This window comes from Ambystoma mexicanum, chromosome 11 (assembly GCF_040938575.1).
Source record: "Ambystoma mexicanum isolate Mex_15411 chromosome 11, UKY_AmexF1_1, whole genome shotgun sequence".
Lineage (NCBI taxonomy): Eukaryota > Metazoa > Chordata > Amphibia > Caudata > Ambystomatidae > Ambystoma > Ambystoma mexicanum.
Genome location: NC_090934.1, coordinates 86,260,812 through 86,275,921, shown reverse-complemented (window position 1 = coordinate 86,275,921; position 15,110 = coordinate 86,260,812). Strand labels below are relative to the sequence as shown.

General features: G+C 45.9%; 1 protein-coding gene across 1 annotated transcript in view; it reads left to right on the top strand.

Annotated features, from left to right (window-relative positions):
- KIAA0319L (KIAA0319 like) overlaps positions 1-15,110 on the top strand; it is a 940,271-nt gene that overhangs the window by 421,518 nt on the left and 503,643 nt on the right. Inside the window, exon 4 of the mRNA XM_069622595.1 lies at positions 9,622-9,922. Within this exon, the coding sequence (XP_069478696.1) occupies positions 9,622-9,922 (301 nt within the window). The remainder of the gene's footprint in view (positions 1-9,621; positions 9,923-15,110) is intronic.

The following is a 15,110-nucleotide window of genomic DNA, read 5'->3' as shown; positions in this document are numbered from 1 at the left end:
GTAAAGCATGGAGACAATGCAGTGTTTTACAGTAGCAATACTGTAATTATGTATTCATTATTTTACAACTTCCATTTTTAGGTTTGAAATTACACAACTGTTTTAAAAAATGTTACCACATACTGGTCTTTGCCAGACAGGTTCTAGTCAGCTTAATGAAAGTATCATCTGCTTACTTCTGGTCTTCAGTTATTAGAAAAAGAAAGACATTCTGATCTAGCACTCCCACACAGGCCTTTGGCATTTAAGAGTGGAGTAGATGATTACTGCTGCACTCTCTCTGTTAGCCCACTTGAACTGGCAGTGAAGGGAGAAAAGGAGGCGAGAGAGCCCCAAGGGCAAGAGTAGAATGCAAAGTGAACTGTGTTTTCATTGAACATAAGTTAAATAGCTAGCGTTGCTACACAAGTGTCAATTTAATTAGCAAACCTACAGATAAGCATAGCAAATTGCTATGAAACATTACTTATTTCATGCCTTATTATCAGTGAGCCACTTAAAGGTTGAAAAATGGATAGTGAATACCCTTTCCCCTTTTTCTTGAATGATTTAGCGTGGGTAACTGGACTCTGCTTGGTGATGTACGTTTCTAAGTATGCACACAGTGAGAGATCATTTTACTCCTAGAATACTACATCTGTGCTTGATCATTACACAGTGAAAGGGGCAGGGAACCTCCCAGTATACACCCCATAGGCCCTATTCTATCAAAACTATGACCTTAGCAGCACATAAAAACACTTTGAATGGATTGTGTCCTCCCACGTATTACTCATCTTTGACATTCTTATCTCGTCAGCTTTGCTGCCTCGGAAAACATTTTATCAGCATAGGGCGCTGTGCACAATGTCGTGCTGTCGATGTCCCTCGAGTGCCGCCATAGAGCATTGACTTCATCAGCAGTATAAATAACTTGTGCAGCGCCCGTTGGCTTCAGTTCTGTTTTTCCAAAAGCTTTTACTTTGAGTACTTCGTTTTTCTGTGGGAAAATGTCTTCATCTTCAACGCCTTCAACCCCAAAGTCGTGATTTAAGTAATGTTACAACCATACTGCGGATCCTGTCAGTCCATGACAGAAAAAGCTCTCTGGGAATGCAGAGGTAAACTGGCGGTGGGGAGGGAGGCTTCAAAGTCTACTTCGAAGAAGGAAAAGAAGTCCCGGGAATCTAGAGACTCCTCCATTCGGCGTAAATGTTCGAAGAGGTCTCGGTAAAGGAGTCTATCGAGGCAGTCTTCGTCTTCTCTGCAGAGGTAATGAGGTGACCGACTAGGTCGGATTCCCCACGTAAATGGGATGCCTTTAGAGTGTAAATGATGCAGATTTTTGAGAATGCAGCCTCGGCCCCATCAAAAGATTCACGCAAGAGCCATGCCCTGGATGCTCCTTCGGCCGACTCTGGGAAGTCAAAGACTACTTTGTCAAAATCGAGTAGTAAGTCGGCTCTCCGTCGAGATACGAAAAGGCGTCAAAGGTATGGACTCGAGAATCCAGTCCATCTCTGATACTGCTGAAAAAGGTTAAATCGCAGAGGCCTTCAACGATTTTGTGACGCCATCGGTGCCAAGCACTTCGACGCTAAAATCAAGGGCGATACCTAGTAAATCGACCCCTTTTTCGGAGCAGTCTTCGACACCTTCGAGGGAATCCTCGATCCCATTGAAGCCCATACCGGTTCAGGAAAAAATCTTTAAGCCTGTACCGAAAAAAGACTTTTTGAAGTCAATGAAATTGCTTCTGATGAGGAGATTTCTGATGAGGAGACTTCATCATTTGGGGTGCAGTTTGGCACTCGAAATGTACCTGAAGAGCTCATTGACCCAGAGTCAAGGATGAAAGACCTCTGGGACTCTCTCCGGTCTGCTAGTGGACTTGATACTTCACCAGAGGTGGAGTTTGGCGGGCCTGACCCATCAGAGCATGCTGATTCAGGTTACAGAAACCTTATGAACAGGGTCACGGAGTACATGGGGTGGAGTAGGGCATCCTGGACCAGGGACCTCAGAAGGACCCAATCTTACCCTTCCATAAGGCCCTTCAGAGGAAGGTTGTGGCCAATTGGGAAGCTCCAGAATCTGAACCCACTGTTAACAGGAACTTCTCTAAGTAGTATAGACCCCCTAGCAGTGATCCAGACTAGCTCACCAAACATCCTACGCCTGAAAGTTTAGTAGTCCAGGCTGCTACTTCAACCAAGCAATATGCCTATCCCCCCAGATATAGATGACAAGAAGGTTGATAAATGGGCTCACAAGGACTTCACATCAGGCAGCATGGCCTTGAAGTCTATTAAATTAACGTTACCTGTACCTTGGCTAGATTTACTTATAGCCTGTGAGACTGTGTTGTCATGGTGGCTGATCACATCCCGGAAGGTGAGGAGAGAGACGGCTTCCTGAATATTGTTAAGGATGGGACGGAGGCGATGGAAGAGTGTCTCCAATCAGGACTGTATACTGCTGACAGCATCAGCAGATCCATACTGCAAGCACCATACTGCGCAGGTTTTCGTGGTAGAGAAAGTCTGGGTTTGCACCGGACGTACAGGCCAAACTGCTCAACATGCCCTTCGATGGCTCGAGGTTGTTTGCAGCAAGGCGAATGAGAGTCTGGAGAAGCTGCAGACCTCCAAGGCGGCGGCTAAGTACCTTAGCGCCTCCATTCGACAACCCTATTCAGGCTCATCTTCCTGAAGGGGGCGTTCTTTTCGCTTCTATTCCTCAGTTGGTAGAGGAAGAGGACAAGCCGGACAAAGGGGCAAAGAAGATTCCCTCATGGTGGATGAGGAAGGGGTGCTAAATCGGCCCCAGCAGCGGCATCGTTCCCCTTAGCCGCCGCTGCTGCATCCACCTCTAAGCCACTCTGAGGCCTTGATCCACAAGACCCTGGTGGGAGGCGGAATTTCTCAGCATCTGATCCAATGGCAGGGCATTACTTCAGATGCTTGGGCACTGGAAACAGTAGCCCAAGGTTACTGCCTTCCTTTTCAAAAAAGGCCTCAAGATCATCCACCGGGAACCAACTCTGTCAAAATTCCAGATCTGGCTCCTTGTGCAGAAGATTTTAACCCTGCTAGAGAAAGGTGCAATAGAACATGTACCTGTAGCAGAGAGGAACAAGGGTTGGTATTACCACTACTTTCTCATTCCCAAGAAGGACGGAGGATTGAGACCCATCTTGGACTTAAGAAACTTAAACAAGTTCCTCGGGAAGGACAAGTTCAAGATGGTTACCCTTTCTCAGAACCTTCAGGCTCTCCAAAGATTGGTTGGTATCATTGGACCTTCAGGATGCTTACTTTCATGTGCCAATCCATCTCAAGCATAGGAAGTACTTGCGGTTCACGGTTCTCATCATCAGTTTCGAGTTCCGCCATTCAGGCTGACCGCCGCCAGAAGGGTTTTCACCAAACTGATGCTGGTAGTAGCAGCAAGTCTCAGGAGAGGGGGGGGGGGGGGGGATTCACGTCTACCCCTACCTGGACGATTGGCTGATCAAGGCTCGTTCACCCGAGCAAGCCCAGGAACATCTCAGTATCACCTGCCACTCACAACACAGACTGGGATTCTCCCTCAGTTCCAAGAAGTCCCATATGATACCTTTCCAAAGACTGCAGTTCATCAGAGTGGTCTTGGATACTTCCTCGGGGGAAAGCCTTGCCTCCCGAGGTGAGAGCTCAACACATTCAGAAGATGGTAGCAAAATTCCAGAATGCCCAGCATCTTCCGGCCTTCTATTTTCTGAGGTTGCTCAGTCGCATGGCATCCTGCATTTTCCTGGTGCCAGAGGCCCGATTGAGAATGCGATCCCTTCCTTGGGCTCTAAGAACTCAGTGGTCCCAATTTTCAGGGAATATGTTGGATCAACTGCAATTTCCGAGCAGAGTTGCTAAAGACCTTCTTTGGTGGGCTTGCAAGGACAACATTCTCAGGGGGGAATCTTTTTGGCAACCGTGGCTGGAAATAACGGTAGTGACGGACGCCTCACTCACGGGGTGGGGAGCCCACACCAACAAACTGAAAATCAGCAGTCGTTGGTCTCCGTTGGAGTCCAAACCACACATCAACCTTTTAGAGCTGAAGACAATCAGACCAGCGCTGAGGGCCTTCCTGTCCTCTGTACGGAGAAAGAATTTCCTGATAATGACGGATAACACAGTGGCCATGTACTACCTCAACAAGAGAGGAGGAGTAGGGTCACTACCACTGTGCAGAGAGGCAATGCAGCTCTAGTTCTGGGCGATACAAGAAGGAATCTCTCTGTTGGCAGTTCATCTATCCGGAGAGCAGAACACGGTGGCGGAGGCTCTGAGCAGGCAGAGCACAGTCTCCCACGAGTGAGAAGTAGCTCAGGAAGTCCTTCAAGAGATCTTCACCTTTTGGGGAACCCCTCAAGTGGATCTGTTCGAGACAGGTGTCAATCGGAAGTGTGAACAGTACTGCTCAAGGGAATTTCCTCCAAGAGGAGCTCTAGAGGACGCATTCGTAGTGGACTGGGAATTTCCACTCCTGTACACGTTTCCTCCAGTCCCCATGATTCCTCACTCTGAAAACTGCACTTTGTGTGGCAGTAACATCAGCCCGCAGTGTAAGTGAGTTGCAGGCTCTTTCATGCAAGCCTCCTCACACTACGTTTTATAAGGATAGTCTTAGAGTACAACCTTCAATCCTGCCGAAAGTAGTCTCTGACTTCCATTTGTCGCAGAAGATAACGCTACCATCTTTCTTTCCTCCCCTTCATTTGGGCAAAGAGGAGGAGAGACTGCATAGGCTGGACCCAAAAAGGGCTCTAAGCTCTTATATTGCAAGAATGGCGGAATTTCGCCATGATGATTAATTATTTGTGGGATATAACGGCCTTAAATTGGGCCTTGCAATAACTAAACAAACCATATCTCTGTGGATTACACTGGCTATTGGCTAATACTACAGATTAGCAGGCAAAGACACGCCGGAAGGGCTTAAAGCTCATTCCACGAGTGGCATGGCAACTTCTGCGTCTCTTCAAAGGGGTGTCCCTATAATTGACTTCTACTATGCAGCGACTTGGTCATCCATTCATGCATTCGTTAAGCACTATTGCTTGGACTCCTCTTCTACTCAAGGAGGTCTTTTTCCTAAGGCAGTCCTTCATTCCATTCACGCTTAATTTAAATAGTACTCCCTCCTCCAAATTGTCACTGCTTTGGGAGTCTATCAAAGATGAGGAATGCGTGGGAGGACATAATCCATTCAAAGAACAAGCTACTTACCCCAGGTAACGTTCTTTTGACTGGATGTTCCTCCCACGTATTCCTCCTCACCCCTCCCAGCCTACCCCGCCGTACAATTTACGTGAATTACACTCAGCGTTTTCCTGAGAGCTTGTGGTCTGAGGTATGCCTATTTAGGTCCTCCATTGATGGAACGAAAAAGCAGAACTGAAGCAAACAGGCGCTGCACAAGCTATTTATACTGATGATGATGTCAACGCTCCATGGCGGCCCTCGAGGGACATTGACGCAACAACATTGTGCACAGCGCTCTCTGCCGAGAAAAAACTTTCTGAAGCAGCAAAGCTGGAGAAATGCCAATATCAAAGATGAGGAATACGTGGGAGAAAGATCCAGTAGAAAGAACGTTACCAGGGGTAAGTAACTTGTTTTTCTAAAATAAGTATTCATGGCTCAGTGTGTCTAGTCCATTTACATACCACGCCCCCTCAGCACTTTCCATAGTAAATAGGGAGGGCTGGGATGTACTCTATTCACCCTTATAGTATCGCTCCACCAGGACTATTTCCCCTTAATATTATATTTGCATAGGAATTTCATTTGGCTGTCTCTAACCGGTGGGTACCCTTGTAATGACTGGTTTAATTCTCCCACTCAGGAACATGTGGGCATCACTCAGCAAGACAGGGTCACCTTCCCTCCACAGTCTGGTTCCCTTATTTCTGTACTTGGGCCTGTCTGCTGTGTTTCCCATTGAAGTAGTCCTGGGTCTTTAACTCCAGACAGGCCTCTCTTGCAGCGCATCAATAGTAATCCAAAATTGTCTGAAAATAAAAGCAATCTATTCCATTCTCCTTTCTCTTCTTCTTCTTCTTCTTCTTCATAAAACAGCCAATCAGTGAGTAAGCGTTTATGTCCCCCTAGATCAGAATCTATGTTTTTTTAAACTTTTATAGAGCAGAAACCATTCACCTTAAAGGGGTTTATCATGTCTCTAATCTACTTGGTGATCCATTTATGTGATTGGGCAGTGTTTCTAAATTGGCCTCACACTAAACCAACTCCTCCGTACCCATTGGGGATGTTAATGAAGAAGGCAGTCTAATGGGAGTGACTTCTAAACCCAGTGTCCCTCACATTTGATGTGATGTCATCTTGGAGATTTTTACATTAAACAATTGCAACTTTCTGGAACAGCATGTTCCTCACATGCAATCAAGCTACTAATCAGTTCTAGCCATCATCTAGAGTCAAGTACCCCTCATTGCAGTTAATGACCTCCCAACCAGTTAGATGTTAGCATCACATCACATCATGCCAGGAACTATAGAGCCAAGAGCTTATCTCCTGCAGTTGAGGCAGCTTTTTGTATATTTCCTGTCCAGCAAAAAAGAAATTCATTTTGACCGCACAAAAAGGACGCATGGGTCCACCCATACATAGTCCATGTTCTGCATGGTGTATTTATATTTACCAGCGTATGGAGTGAGTAAAGCACATCTCATAATGGTGCAGTGTGGCATTTGTTGCTCAGAATTTCTCACCTCCTAAAGTACTGTACTACTTCATTCTCAGGATCCACCTCTAGACATTCTCCACCACCTGCATTGCTTTCGCACTTAGTCCCCCGTGACTGCATATTTCGCACAAGGAACTTGCGCAAGAACTGCAATGAGTTGCGAATAGGGTGTACACAAAATTACCATTTTGGAAGGACAATTGCGCTACATTCAAAAAAATAGGATAACTGACGTCACAAGGCCCATTTAGAAGGTGGAAAATGAACATTTTGTGTGTGGAATGCAAGGGGTATGGGGGTTCTCTGTAAATGCAATTGGACGCCCCTTGAAATTAAAACCTGATAGTACCCGATAAATGTGGAAATAGCCAGGTTTTGCTACACATTGCAAGTGCAATCACTGACTCTATGCTTTTTTTGCCCATATAGTTTTCATGATCTGCACCAAGTGCAAATATCTACATTAACAGTCTATATTCTTGGGAACTATCCATTTGTTCTTGTGTGTCCCCTACTCTCTACAATATATTCACCAAGCCACTGTTCGACGATCTGGACCTTCTGGGTGTCATCTACACTAACTACGTAGATGACACTCAGATTCTCCTCCCGCTTTCTGGGAATCATGGCAAGGACCTGGCTCTGGTGAATAGAATTTCTCATCATTCAAGCATCGATGGCCACTCACGGCTTATGCCTGAATGATGACAAGACCGAGCTAATAATCCTAGGCTCCCCATCCAACATCTCCAAACTCGGACATGAATATGCCTCTTTCATCATTGACGGTAATAATACCATCGTCTTCAAGGAGGTAAAAACTCTTGGTTTCTACCTGGATGCTACAATGTCCTTTACCAAACAACTAAATTATCTGGCCTCTACCAGAGCTTATACCTGTAAGCTGATCAGAGCAGGCAGGCCCTTCCTTTCCAACGACAGTTGCCTTATACTGGCCAGAGCATTAATTCTATCAAGATTAGATTAATGCAACGCCCTATACAGCAGTGCTAATAAAACTGTCATCCAAAAACTCCAAATATTACAAAACAATGCCATTAGAGCCTCACTAGGCTTCAACAAAAGAGTGCATATCTCTGCCATCAGACGTCATCACAAATGGTTATTGACCTACAATAAAATACAACTAAAAATCGCCTCTCTGACACATAAAGTGCTACACAACGTGGCACCGAGCTACCTCATTGATAGAATATCCAGAAGAACGTCCAGTAGACCGACCAGAACCCTTAATACTAATTGTCTGGTAGTACCCAGATTCAAATTGTCTAAGATTGGCGGCATCAGTTTCCCCGTGAAGGCCGCTAAACTCTGGAACTCCTTGCCACACCAGTTGAGAGCTGACCTCACCTACTCTGTCTTCAGAAAGAACCTCATTATTCACCTCAACCTGACTGAGAATTAGCTCACCCTGAAACTATGGTACGTTAGCACGACCTAATGCTAGATTGTATATTGTGTATAGTTCTAACTACCTAGTTGTAAATTATTCTGCCTCTAAGTGCAACCTAAGTCTTGTATATTGTATTACATTTGTATTATTTCAGACGTAATGACATTTCGTATTCTGTCTGTATATCTGTAACATATGTAAGCTTCGCATATCCATCTGCGCCCTGCTACTCCTGGGTCTGGTGCGCCCTACAAATGCAATAAATAAATAAACAAACAAACATTTGGACCGATAAAAATCGAATGGTACAATTTGACCGATATCGGCCAGTACCATTCGATTGATATTTTAAAATACCGAACATGTGGCGCAGGGGTTGCGGGGGTGTCCATCATCCGCATGTTTGGTATTTTTGTGTTTGGGGTTGATGTCCCCCGCTTCCTCAAAATTGGAGGTGGGGGGCCGAAAAATGAAAATAAAGTGACCCTTTAGCGTTGGATCCGACCCGCGTTGGAAGGACGGATCTGATGCAGCAGGATTGCAGGGCAAGCAGCAGTGAGCAAGCAGGTAAGTAGGGGGTGTGGGGGCCAGTGAAAGGTATATTTTGGGTAGTTTGGCAGAAGTTCAAACCGATTCGTTGCGAAATCGACTGTCAATTCCGCCGCAAATAATGACACTTCAGTCAAATAACCCAGAACCTATTCTTGGCTTTCGTGGAGCTAAATGTCACCATATGTATATGTTTTTGCAATTTTGAACAACTCTTTTTAGTGCGATATTTTGACACTGCGGTCTTTTGAGTTTTTTATTTTTTTATTTTTTATTTTTTTAGCCCAACAGTGAAACCGCAGCTAGCACTGTATGAGCCATCTGACACGTGTTCAGGTCGTAGTCCGCCTTTCTCATTCGACCCAATTAATTTGAACACTCAAATATGGCATCAATGCTTTTAAAGCACTATACAAAAACAAAGTTTATATTTGCATTTGAATGTTGTGTTTTTACATCGGACAGAAAAAATGCTATTTTGCGATACATGATAACCTGGGAGAATTTGAGGACATAATTGGTCGGGGGGAAAAAAGCAGGTAATAATGTGCCGTTTTATGTGCTTGACATTCGTTTTCTGTTAAGGAAAAGTGCACCTACGTTTCTGTGTGTTTAAAATGAGCAAAGCTCCCCCCCCCCCACCCCCCCCCGAAAATATAAATGTTACTTTAAAAATACAACGTGATCATTGAAGTTTTCACTACAGTAAACCTTTGGCAACAGCAGTGATGGGGTTGCTGCCTTTTCCGTTTTATAAAGCATTTGCCCCTCGCTTTCAATCTCTGCAATAAGCTGGTGGACTTATTCCACTGCCTCTTACCTGTGAGGAGGAGAGCGTTTAGCCAGGCATCGCATTCATATGTGTTACAGAGTAAGAAATCGCTTAGTGGAGAATGTAACTCTGAACTATTTGCCGTCTCATTTTCCAGGCTCAAAAAGTGCCGTCTGCTGCCAACCCCACAGAAGTGGTCACGCCAGCCAGCATTCCAGCGTTGGGCGCCACAGTAGCTGGAGACGAAGGCAGTCCTGAGCATGGGAACGACACGGGCACTCAGCCTCCAGCCCCAAGTGATCTCCCAGCCACTGTGAATCCCAGGCCCGGAAAAGCAGAGAGCGAAGAGATTGACAAGCCTGTGACCCCGCCTGCTCCCACCAGCCTGCCAGCCAATGAGAGTGAAAGCACGCTGACCTCGAAGACCACTGTGACCCCGGTCACTCCCGCACCACCCGGTAAGTCTCTAGAACCTGCGCTTACTGTCCATTAATGCACGAGGTAGTAGGCGCATCACCAGAGCGTCCTCTTATAAAAGCAATGCATTACCTGACTACGACTTTCAAATACGACTTCGTATTGCAGGTGTTTGTTACAGGATGTGGCCCCACCTTGGTCTTCCAGTCTGTGCACCCTGGCCAGCTGTTTTACTGTAGGGAAAGTCCCCTCGCAGAGTCTTGAATGGGGGGTGATTGTCCATCTTTACCCTCCTTCACTAAGCCCGATTATTCGGTTCTCTTCTTTTTTTGGGTTACAGGAAGAAGTGGTCTTTGGGCTCTTCCTTCATTCCCCATTGACCCACATGGTAAGCAGTAGATTGTGTCTAAAATAGTTTCCTTAATCACTGACACAACTTAATTGTTTTGTACCATAGGAGGGACAGAACAACCCACTCAGTTTTAGATAGACGGATACGATTCCTAACAGAAAACTAAGAAAGCTGGAATAAAGATCAGCAATAGACAGAATACAATTCTAGGTGTCCCTACTTAGACCGCACGCTGATCGGAGCTGGTGGTGTGCCGTCTGTCTACGAATGGACAAAACAAAAAAGACCCCCAAGGGCTCTACTAGAGGTCTGCAGATAGTACCGAATGTCTCATTCCATTGTAAAGACTTAAATAAAAATACCCTACAAAAATATAGTTAGTTTTAATAACTGGTTCACATTACATCCGAGACCCAAGGACCATAAATAACAAAACATCAAGTCATACGTAAGCAACCATCGGCATTCCATAAGCAATTCAGGCCTGCAATAGCCACCACCTCCCTCGACCCACTTATTCCTGCAACAAAAAATGCCTACATTGACCAAAATAGCCTAATCCTGAGTACCATAATGACAGTCCCCACCTTGCAGCAACCCAGTGTAACGTCCGGTAATGCACAGCATACAGTCAAGTCACCGGCCTGCACTCCGGCGGTGAATTCATAGCTCCTTCCCTCACCTCCCCCTCCTCTTCGTTCCTAGAAGATTCTCTCGTTGCAAGAAACGCTCAAACCGGATCCCATACATCCCTCAGCCTAGAGTTCCCAGGTTGCATCTTACAGTATTCCTGTTCCACAGCACCATGCCAAATCCTGCAGCCGTTTCTCAGCAGTTGTAACCGCTGAACTAGACCACATCTCTTGTCTAGAATCATACAGATAGCAGTTTCCGACCACCTTTGGAAAACACCCGGGAGCCACCCAAATAGGCAACAAAGGATATCGAGTTGGACCACCTGACAGATTATCCGTCCTGTCAGCTCAGTTATGTGCTGCCAGAAAGACAACAGGACGGGGCAGTCCCATAGCATATTTATGAAACCATCGCTTTCCCAATGACATCTAGGGAATCTGCCATCCTTCGAATCATCGAATTTCTGCTGAACCGACAGGCCGATGAGCTCAGTGAAGGATTTGTAATTGAATACATTTAAGCCTCGAGCATATTGCAACTTTCTTGGTATAGGCACACATGTATTGCCAATGTTTGTCTGAAGTCCATCCCTATATCTCTCGTCCCACTGAGACCTACACGATAAGACCACCATGGGAGTAGACACCTGGATCATTCGATATATAGTAGACGGCGCCATGCTAGCATTTTCCGAATTAGCAAGGTACTAAAGCACTGGACACACCTGTGGTTCGGCTGGGAAATCTGGAGTCCACGCACAACGCTTCCCGAAGCCTAAAATACTAAAAGCTAGCCCAAACCTTACTCCCAGCGTAGCCTCCACTTGCTCCAAGGTGACAAAGTTAACATCCACATAAAAATCAAACATGCTATTTATCCCCAGACCATTCCCCTCAGTCACACCATCACATGTCAAGGCAATACACTGGGTATCCCAGATGGCCACCTCCAGGGAATACGGACACAGTACTCTCATCCTCACGCACAACCGCCGTCATGCATAGACTACATGAGACTGGATCAAAGGGACACTAGCAAAGTGCCCTTCAAAGAATAGGGGGAAGCTGAGCGCCGCTCAATACGTACATGAGGGAAGGGCTCAGAACCAGGCATCCAATACAATGCAAACGAGGCCTGGGCTGCAAAATGATATAGTTCCATGTCGGGTGCATTCAATACCCATTGTTCCCACGTCCTGGTAAGCGTCTACAATTTAATTCTAAGAGATTTAGTACCCCACACCAACTCGATCAGCAGCGTTTGCAATTCCTTAAAAATATTGGGAACGGGGCCAAAGCGGGATGTTGCGTAACAGATTTAATAGCTCAAGAAGAATCACCATTTTTATAACAGCCACTTCTCCCATAAGCGAGATTGGTAGTGCGGCCCATGACTCAACTTCCCACACAGCGCCTCCAGATAAGCAATGACTGTAGCCAATTCCTGTTAACAACTACTTCCAGGTATTTAGCGCTAATCTGCTCCCAGCGAAACCCCTCAACACCTGGTGGCCGCGGCGTATCATTTCAAGGGATTGTCTGCAGATTCCTCTCCGGGTCTTTGACATAAGGAATGACATTCACATATAAGGATATAAATTCCCTGAACCCACCCAGTGCTAGACCACAAAGCCTATGCAGAGATCTCAACCTAACCGCGAGCTGCTCCATAGCTATCAAGAATAGTAGTGGGGACAACAGACGCCCTTGCTGTGTCCCCCAACCCAAAGCGCATCCCAAACAGCCCAGTCCATGCAATCATTCCTGAATATCAGACCCTGACAAAATGCATATAATATGGCGGCAACCCTACCTACTCTAGGACTGCGAAAAGGTAGTTCCAAGCAACAGAGTCGAACGCCTTTTCCATATCCATGAGTGCTTCCACCGCATGCACAGACGGATCAATTTGAGCAAACACACCAAACAAACTACTCAAATTTAGTGCTGTAGAACGACCCGGGATAAACCCAGAATGATCCAATGCACCACAGAGAGTAGAAAATTAAGCAATCAATCAACCAGTACTTTGGAAAATATTTTAGTATCTAAATTGATTAGGGAAATCTGCCTATAGGAGGCTCAATCCAATGGGTCTTTGCCTGGTTTTAAGATCAAAGAAATGACACCTTCCCCCATCATTGGGGGCAACACCTCCTGCTGCACCTGAATCAGGTAATCCACTATGTTGGGACCAAATTCCTTATAAAACTCTGGAGTGATACTGCCAGATCCCAGGGCTTTGGAAGTCGGCAGATCTTAAATTGCCTTCAGGACCTCATCCACTGCAATTGGGGACCCCAATAATTCCTCGCAGTCCCACCAAATCAGCGTCACCAACAAAGGCATTAAGAGTCTCCTTGTCCACTGGCTTCCGAGCCTTATAAAGTTTGTCAAAAAACCTCTACATCACTCAAGAATCGCCTCAAGCTCCAACACCGCATCCACTCGCCTAAGGCCCGGAATATCTGTTTGGCTCCATTCTCCCTGCACCAATGTAGCTAGGAACCTCCCAGGCCTCCCCTCCTCCCCATGTCGCTGTGCCAAGTGCAGAGTCACAAGGAAGCGCACTTCTCTGGCCAATCTCCTCTCAAAAAAGATCAAGCACCTTCCTCACAGCGGCCAGGCCATCGGGAGACTGCTGCTCAGTTCCCTCTGAGACCTTGTGAGAAAGCCGTAAACTCTGACAGTTGAGTCTACCAAGCAGGGGGAACACTGAGATGGCAGGTGAGCATGCAAAGCTAACAGTGAACACTGATTTGAATGAAAGCAAGTATTTCTTTGAATACCGACCTGAGTGAAAGCAAGCTTAAGCACTTTTGAATACTAATCTGGGTGCAAGCAAGTTTGTGAAACGTCCTGATACAAGGAACTGTACGATATGAGCAAACAAGCATTGGCAAGAGCCAGGAGACTATAAGAAAGTGCAACAATTGCATGGTGGCAAACCAAGCCTTGAAACATCAAGAGGGTATGATATATGTGAATGAATCGAGCACCATTGTCAAGCCAAGTGTTGCTTGAAAAGAAGCAAGCAAGGTGTATCGGTTGCGTGACCTGCAATGGGTTGGACCGTGTGGTCCGACAACTGCGCCTAGGCAGAGTGCATTTTATGAAAGAGCCACTGGAAGCAACCGAGAACTTTTATGCGATTTGAATTCAAGGAACTGAACTACATATATGAATTGGTAAAAGATAACCATATCAGACTAACTGGGAAGTGTCCCAGGTGTTCTGGAAAGCTGAAAGATTGGCACTCTAGAGGAAGGGATCCCCTGTGCATTGTGAACCATCTTAGACTTGGGGAAGGGAACGCTGGTTACAAGCCAGGAGATGGAAGAAGCTCTGAACTTTTATTTGATCACTACTTATTTTGATGATGCCATCCCTACACATTGTACACATTGTATACATTTAGATGCAAGGGCAAGTATAGATTTTGGACACGGATGTTTGCTTTGGGCTTTCTGTCACAGACTATCCTTGGTTTTCCTTAGGGAAATCCCACCTTAGCATAGGGAAAGTTGGGGCGTATTTCATCCTGCATCTTCAGTTAATATATGTTTTTAGACCAACCATTAATCTGTTGTCTGTGTGTGCTTTATGATGCCTTCACACTAGCCAACAGCTCTGTTATCGTAAATTGCCATTTAACCATAGAGTGGTCCAATAACATTTTTGGCAACATCTTACAATTACCAGTATTATGCGCCCAGTCCTGGCTGACCATAATGTAACTAATGGGAAAACTTGTTACGCGCACTGAAGAGTAAAATTAAAAGTCCCTATAATCAGGGTGCAATGTCCTCCAAAGGTCTAGGGGCCCAAAGTCTTCCACCGCCGCCCAACCCCCAAGGATTATTTGGCAGCCAGCTAGAGCGACATCGTGCCAGGAGTCGATCTACCTGCCCCTGGCTGCAGCATTGTGCTTACAATCCTCCGCTATAAGCAGAGTATGCGAAAATGCAAGGGCGTCATAAATCCCTGGGTCCTCCACATATGGCCCATACACATTAATCAGTGTGACGAATCGCTGCACGAGTGTGCCAGACACTATCACGTGCCTCCTCTCCAGATTTATTCCGACTGCAGTAGTCGAAACCCCCATGGACAAAAATAAGAGGTATAGAACTGGGAATTCCCCAGTGACCTGACAAACATCTCATTCAGCTTCCCCACTAAATGAGTTTCCTGAAGCATAAGGATTTTACCCCTGTGTCCCTCCCCATACACCAGGATCCT